Raw genomic sequence first — 8,106 nt, forward strand, 5'->3', positions numbered from 1 at the left:
ATGGCAGGAATAGACGGCGATCCTGATTTCGTTTCCATCCATGAATACTATGCCTATAAATTGCAAATGAGAAATGATGATGAATCTTTCTTATTGCACTTTGGTAGGCTATTTCAGCAATATGTTGTTGATATGTATGTTAAACTTGAATCACAAAGATTAGATTATTTGAGAACCCAGCAAGAAGAATTTAGAAAAGAGTTCTTACAAGGTATAGTAAACTCAATAGGTACTGGTGAAGTCCGGGTAGCAAATGTCGGTCAAAGAGTATTTTTACCAGCTAGCTTTATTGGAGGACCAAGAAATATAAGAAGAAGATACATAGATGCAATGACTTTGGTCCAAAAATTTGGCAAGCCGGATATATTCTTGACCATGATTTGCAATCCTAATTGGCTAGAAATAAAAGAACATTTGTTGCCAACAGAGGAAGCCCAAAATCGACCAGATTTGGTTGTAAGGGTCTTTTGTGCTAAACTAGAAGAATTAAAGAATGAGCTTTTGAAGAAAAATATTTTTGGAGAAGTGGTAGCCTATACATATGTGATAGAATTTCAAAAAAGAGGCCTGCCACATGTTCATTTTCTTTTAATGTTAAAGCCTCAGCACAAAATGTTCATCCCTGATGAATATGATAAAATTGTCAGTGTAGAAATTCCAGATAAAATAAAATATCTACACCTGTACAGAATGGTTAAAAAACACATGATGCACAGCCCTTGTGGTGTGTTGAACCCATCAAATGTTTGCATGACTAAGCATGGTTGCTGCAAAAATTCTTATCCAAAAGAGTTTTCTGAGCAAACAATTCAGACACTAGATTCCTATCCAAAATATCGAAGAAGAAACAATGGTGTTAAAATTAAAGTCAGAAAACAAAAGCTTGATAATAGATGGGTCGTTCCTCATAATGCATATTTACTTGCTAAGTTCAATTGCCACATTAATGTTGAGATCTGCTCAACAATTCAGGCTGTCAAATATATTTACAAGTATATATGCAAATGGCATGATCGAATCAGTTTCCTTATCAATTCTGATAATCCAAACAATCAGATTGATGAAATTCAGCAATATCAGGCAGCTCGATGGGTTTCGCCGCCTGAGGCTGTTTGGAGACTATTTCAATTTTCCATGGGAGAAATTAAACTGGCTATCATTCACCTACAATCGCATCTTCCAAATTTTCAGCCAATTCACTTCAAGAAACATGAAACTTTAAATAACATAGTCAAAAACCCAAGAAATAAGAAGACAATGTTGACTGAATTTTTCTATATGAATAGAACAGATTCAGTTGCACAAGAACTAAATTGCACATATGCTCAATTTCTAGACCATTTTGTCTGGTTAGCTGATGAAAAACGTTGGAAAATTAGAGATAAGGGAGATTCTATAGGTCGAATAAATACAGCTCATCCATCTGAGGGAGAAAGATATTACCTTAGACTTCTTTTGTCTAAAGTCCGTGCTCCAAAGTCTTTTGAAGACTTAATAACTCATAATGGAGTGCAAGTTACCACCTTTCGTGAGGCGGTGCTTTTGCGTGGCCTACTTGAGGATGATAACAGCCAGGAAATTTGTCTCCAAGAAGCGTCTCTTTTTCATATGCCTTATGAAATGAGACGACTTTTTGCTACGCTATTAGTTTATTCCTGTCCTAATGACCCCAAACAGCCATGGACAAAATTTGAGGCTGTCATGTCCGAAGATTTCATGAGAAATACTGAATTGTCTGCTAGAGAAATCAAACGAAAAGTTTTAGAGTAAATAAATGGTTTTCTACAGTCAATGGGAAAAAATATAGCTTCATTTGGCTTACTTCCTAATAATTACTCATTCTCAGATGTAGAGAACCAAACAAGAGATGTATTGGCTGAAAAAAGCATAAAAGTCCTTGAAGAGGACTTAAATGCAATTTCTTTGCTTAATCAGAACCAAAGGCATGCATTTGAAGTTATATCTAAAAGAGTTTATGAAAATAAGAATGGTGAATTTTTTGTTGATGGCCCTAGTGGGACTAGAAAATCTTTTCTTTATAGAGCGTTGTTAGCTGATATTAGGTCAAAGGGCTATATAGCATTAGCGACAGCCACATCAGGTATTGCAGCATCAATACTACCTAGAGGTAGAACCGCTCACTCTCGGTTTAAAATACCAACTGATACCTCAGAGGGTAGAGCATGCAAAATTAGCAAACAAAGCAGTTTGGCAAATATGATTAAGGAATGCAAATTAATTATTTGGGATGAGGCTCCAATGTGCATGAGATCTGCGATTGAAACTTTAAATGATTTTCTAAGAGATCTTATGTATTCAGATAAGATCTTTGGTGGGAAAGTAATTGTTCTTGGGGGTGATTTCAGGCAAACCTTACAAGTGGTTCGTAAGGGAAGCCAATCTGAAACCATTGCTACTTCTTTGATTAATTCCCCTATTTGGCTAGCTCTTGAAAAATTAGAGCTCACACAAAACATGAGGGCTCGGTTTGATCCCTCATTCACTGATTTCTTATTAAGGGTTGGTGATGGCACTGACCAAGCTGAAGATGACAGTCTCATACAACTGCCTTCTTCTATTTTGGTTAGCAACGGTTCACAGAATGCATCGCTTCATGATCTAATAGATATGGTTTATCCCCACATTCAACATTGATCAGAAAATCCTGCCTTGCCATTAAATCGAGCAATCCTCACCACAAAGAATCATTTTGTGGATGAAGTGAATGATATCTTAATTGAAAAATTTCCAGGTATAGCAGTAGAATATCTGAGTTTTGATCGAGCTTTGAATCCAAACAATCAAGTTCAATATGAAGATTTTTTAAACTCCTTATCTCCCAGTGGCCTTCCACCCTATAGACTAATCTTGAAACCTGGTGTTCCTATGATATTGTTTAGAAACCTCGACCTTACTGAGGGTCTATGCAATGGAACAAGATTAATCTGTAAAAGTTTGAGCAAACATGTCATTCATGCTCAATAGCTGTGGGAGATTTTGCTAGAAAAGATGTCTTCATCCATAGAATTCCCTTACAACCTCCAACTGATGAACAATATCCTATTCCATATACAAGGACTCAGTTTCCAATTCGTTTGTGCTTTGCCATGACAATAAACAAAGCTCAAGGACAAACACTTGATTATGTTGGTATCTATTTGAAGGAACCAGTGTTTTCCCATGGGCAGCTCTATGTTCCATTATCGCGAGCAAGAACTGCTTCTCAAGTCAAAGTGCTCATTAAACCTCCATTTTTTGACAAGCCTAGAACAGATCAGACAAAAAATATTGTATTTAAAGCTGCCAAGTAAATATGTTGTTTTATGATTTAGTTTCAGATTTCATGAATGTTCCAGAATTTCTTCTCTTTTAACTTACAAACTGGTTATGTGTCTTTCTTATTAGTATAGATAACAATGGCAAGGAGATGTCTTTCAGTGCATGAAGTCCATGACAAGATGAGAAGGTGGACAGTGCTTGTGCAAGTTGTGAAGAAATCACACGTGTTAACCAGTAACGGATCCCCGCCTATCAGATTTCAGCATCTCGTCTTAACAGATTTTGAGGTGATATAAGCTGAAACTAATCTTAGCAATTTAACATTTCCTAAATCATCAACATGTCCAGATTATTAATTATTCTTTGTACAATTTAATTTCAGGCCAATTACTTTTTAATAGTGGTTTCTTTTTATGTTTCTTGGGTAATATTGTTTCGTTGGAACTTAAAATAGCAACGCTTGTAAATTGGCTATAGTGAAGTTCTGATTTAACTTACATGATTCTACCCTATAATATTCCAAGGTTTATTATTAACCAATGATATATGCCTAATCAGTATAACTTTCTGCATGGGAGATCATATATAGTGATTTGAAAATGTTACAACTTGGATGCATTTGAGTGTCTCCTCAATGTGCATTCAATGACTAAAACGAAGTACTGAGGACTTACGGAAATGATTTATAGTAAAAGAGGAAAACATAGCAACTGTAAGCAAGAGTAGTCCACCTGTTTCCAATTTTTCTCTTCTAGACTTACGAATTACAAAGAACTTCTTGAAATTTTCAAGAAGGAATAGAATCTGAAAAAAAAAATCCATCTACTACTGTGACCAATAGCTGCTAAAGTATCTATACAGAAAGCGTTTTAGATTTTTGCTACTTCAATGCTTTCGAAGAGTCCCACGTTTTCTACTGTTACATATCCCATGTATCTGAAATGCTTTTTTTGCCTTTAAGGAAAATTGAGGCAAAGGATAGCGGTCTTTTGATAACATTAATTGATAGCAATCTCTTGTCTAATTCTTTTCTGGTTTTTCTACCATTTTTCTACATAAATGTCTCCGATTATTCTTAGTGATTTGCTTCTTGCAACTCAAATATTGCTGTTATATGTTTTCTTCCCCCTCTCCCTCCTAAAAAAAAAAAAAAAAAACTCTGCATACTTGTTGTTGTATGTATCTTACCTTGAGTGTTCTACTTCAGCTTTTTAGTTAATATTGCTCATCTTGGTTCTTTCTGTGAACAGGGGACTATGGTTTCAGCTGTCATTTATGGAAATGACATTTGTTATTTTGCTAATCTGCTGCAACCATTCAAGCGATACTATATCACTAGTGGGACTGTCAAAAAACAGGATGCAAAGTATAAAGTTAGTGACTATCACTTCTCATGGGTGATTCATAACAAGACATTAGTTGAAGAGTATGTCGAGCCAAATCCACCAATGCTACCATGAACTTTTGAATTCACCAAATTTGAAGACCTTTTTAGGTTCGCAGACACGGAGAATGTTCAAAGTAAGTTATATCTATGCTTTACTAATTGAAATATAAATTCATTTTCATATTTCCTTTAATTATTGAAACACAGCTAACCTCTTCTCTTTTGGTTTGTACAAAGGTTTACAAGCTGCTGTCATCACTGCATTTGCGACAAAGGAACAGAATAACGGCTCTACAACAAGAGACTTCATTGTTGTGAATGAAGAGTTAGTTATATGAACCTTACTTTTAATATTTCTATTCAATGCATAAAATTATTGCATTCGCATTTTTCCCCATTTTTCCTCTTTTTTGTAAAGGAAAAAGCCAATGCTTCTTACTCTTTGGAATGAGTTCGAACAAAATCAGGGAACACAGTTTGCAAATAGCATTGGGAATGCCAACGTTATCATTGGCATGAAACTGAAAATCACAACTTTTAATTGTAAGTGAAACTAATATACTTTTAACAGCTCATACTTCTATTCATCCAGTTATAATAACTTAGCCAATCACTGGCTTTTAAATTGCTCTATTACTTAATGAAAACTATTACTTTTATTGTTAGACTTATCCCTGACAACCAAGCCTGGGAGTGGCCTTCTGATTAATCCTCCCACATCTGAAGCAAATGCACCCAAAGAATGGTACGTATGTTCTTTGATCATTTAAGTTAAACTTTTCTAGATCCTTTTGATAAATTATAGTCTGTTGCGTTGATTTTTTGGATAGGTATAATGCAAATAAAGAAGAAATTGCAGAGTTGATAAACCAAATGGCATACAAAGATTCATCTAAGCTGCTGCCACCTCCAAGTGCTAATGACATGATCGGTGTAGCCAATGCACTTAACGCAATCAAAGATGTAATTTCCTTTTTCGTTTATTACCTGATTTATATCTTTTAGCCATCCAAAATAATGCAAGACTTAGGTGTTTTTCTTTCTGTTCACAAAAACATCTATTAGGTGAAAACAGCTTGGATAATAGGAAAAACCAGTTTGACCCCTGGGCAACAAAAATTTTGGTTTGAAGCATGTGAGAACCGCCAAAAGGCAATCAATGTTGACGTAGGATGGGTTATGAGATGCTCATCGTGCAAAGAAGAGAGCAAAGTTGTAGCAAGGTAATTACCAAATTAAGTTTCTTTCTCTTGTAATGAAAAATTAGAATATAATATTTTATTTCCAATGTGTAATAGGACCCGAATTGGGATTACTGTGGATGATGGTACGGGCTCCATAAACACTGTTATCTTTGGCCTTGATACTGAAAAGCTTATCCCATTTACAGCTCTTCAATTCTGGGAAGCTCATAATGAGGTAAGCTAACAATCTTGGCAACAAAAATTTCTGCTACAAGTTTAACTCTTGCATGATAATATAACTACCAGCTTAATACATCTTGCTTAATGTTGTCGATTCTTTTTCCCTTCATAGATTTCTTCATTTTCCCCTTCAACTACCATGAACTTCATGTGCCTATATTTCTGCTGCCCATTATAGTTTTCTAGATTTCTGCTGACTTGAAAGTTTCCTATATCATGTGGCCTATATTTCTGGTGGAATTGCCAGTTTCATTTTTGTTTTCCATTTTTTTGTTGTTTTTGTGTGATACTCAGCCAATTGTTTTTCCTGCTAATTTGAACTTTCATGCTTGTAGCCTTTTCTATTAGTTACTGAGGCCACAAACTGTCAAATTCTTACTGTTGTATAAGGACAATTTATTAGAAATTTAGTTGTAAGAAACCCATAAAGCAAAAGGAGGGGTGGTGGTATTCAGGAAAAAATAATGATAGCTGTCAATGGGTACATTTTTCTGGATAAGGTTCTGAGATTTGAGTCCAATTGAGCTATCCTGTAAATAGGATATCGAGTTACCTCTTCCAACCCCTTCTTTGCCAAATTTGATTGGTTTTAGGTAAATAAGTAAATAGAAATTTTATGCACAATTGGAACTGTATATTTGATACTAATAAAGTTTGTGCACGATTGGACAATTAGAGCATTGGACATTCTTCGCATGACAGATCCAATCTCAATCGAATTGGAACTGCATGTCCAGAATGAGTCAAATAATTTAAACAAACTTAGAATAGTCTGATGAGTAGGCACAAGTAATAACTACCGAATAATCTGATTTTTATGCTTCTTTTATTAGATATGAATACTGCTCTCACCATGTAAAAGTGTAATGATTGTAGGAAACAAAAGATTATTTGGCTTTGCCATCATTCACAGTAATTCCATAATGTCTTGGGTATAATATGTTTTGTTTCCTTCCATAACTTATGATTGGGATCCAATTCTTTTTACACAACATGAAGGTACTCAGAATTTGAATATCATTGCCCAAGTCAAAATCTACAATAAGAGCTTCTACTTCCAAACAAATAGCTAATATTTCAGGATACACTTGCTAATTATTTATACTTTAAAACAAAAAATTGTAGGAGCTTAACTTTTCTGCTGAACTAGCATCTGCAATCGGAAAACATTCGATTGTGTGTTTCATTCGCTACTATGAGGCAGATTATCAAGGCCAGAAGGAAGGCAAGTATAATATTGTCAAAGCATACACTACTGAGGAATCAGTTCACATTCCAATGGCAATCACGACTGCAGAAACGAATGAAAAATTTCCAGACCTTCATGCTACTGTCCTGCAGTCTACTAAGAAAAATGAATTTTTCAGTCCATCAACCAAAAAATTGCTTGACACCATCGCTGAATCTTCTGCTACTGCAAACAAAGTGCCGCCTCCAGTGACCACAGCAAAAAGAACCTCGGTTTTTGGAATTGTGCCTTCTGAAATTGGTTTGAATTTTGCAGAAGCTAATACATCTACCTTGCTGCCCACCAATGCACCTGGAAGTCCCTTGAAGAAGCAGCGTGATAATGAACTCTGAACTTCCTTGAAGCCTTTTGAATTGCTAATTTTGCTAATGTTAAAGCACTTTACAGCTGAATTACTAATCTTGCATCTTTTGACATAATATTGACATCTATTAAGTGTGAGAACCCAAATTTTTCTCATTTTATTTTATTTTACTGGCTTAATTAATCATTTACTCACCTATTTTCTCTGAATAATTTATTTCAATTATTTTAAACTTATTTACATGGAATAATGTCTTAATTATATTTTAACATGTCTCATTAGTAAAATTAATTTTTCTAGGACTCGTTTAGTGAAAAATAAGGTATACACATTTTTTGAGACTATGTTCGATCCGAGAGTACATTAGTTCTAGAGAATTAAGAATGATCAATAGTAGATTAAGAAAAGTTAATTGAGAGATTAGATGTGAGTAAGTTAAAATTAAGCTTATACCGTGCGCGCG

At 34.8% G+C, this 8,106-nt stretch overlaps 2 protein-coding genes across 2 annotated transcripts; both read left to right on the forward strand.

Moving 5' to 3' along the window:
• LOC140021234 (uncharacterized) lies at positions 1-1,770 on the forward strand. Its single transcript, XM_072071999.1, has one exon. It carries the CDS (start codon positions 1-3, stop codon positions 1,768-1,770), a length of 1,770 nt encoding a protein of 589 aa, XP_071928100.1.
• A 21-nt stretch (positions 1,771-1,791) lies between these two features.
• LOC113718163 (ATP-dependent DNA helicase PIF1-like) lies at positions 1,792-2,655 on the forward strand. Its single transcript, XM_027243083.1, has one exon. The coding sequence runs from the start codon at positions 1,792-1,794 to the stop codon at positions 2,653-2,655; it is 864 nt and encodes a 287-aa protein (XP_027098884.1).
• The last annotated feature ends 5,451 nt before the right edge of the window (positions 2,656-8,106 follow it).

The sequence above is a fragment of the Coffea arabica genome, chromosome 11e (assembly GCF_036785885.1).
Source record: "Coffea arabica cultivar ET-39 chromosome 11e, Coffea Arabica ET-39 HiFi, whole genome shotgun sequence".
NCBI classification, from domain to species: Eukaryota; Viridiplantae; Streptophyta; class Magnoliopsida; order Gentianales; family Rubiaceae; genus Coffea; species Coffea arabica.

Excerpts from the sequence above, each read along its gene's own strand:
- LOC140021234 (XM_072071999.1), top strand. The coding sequence starts at position 1 with ATGGCAGGAATAGACGGCGATCCTGATTTCGTTTCCATCCATGAATAC.
- LOC113718163 (XM_027243083.1), top strand. The coding sequence starts at position 1,792 with ATGGGAAAAAATATAGCTTCATTTGGCTTACTTCCTAATAATTACTCA.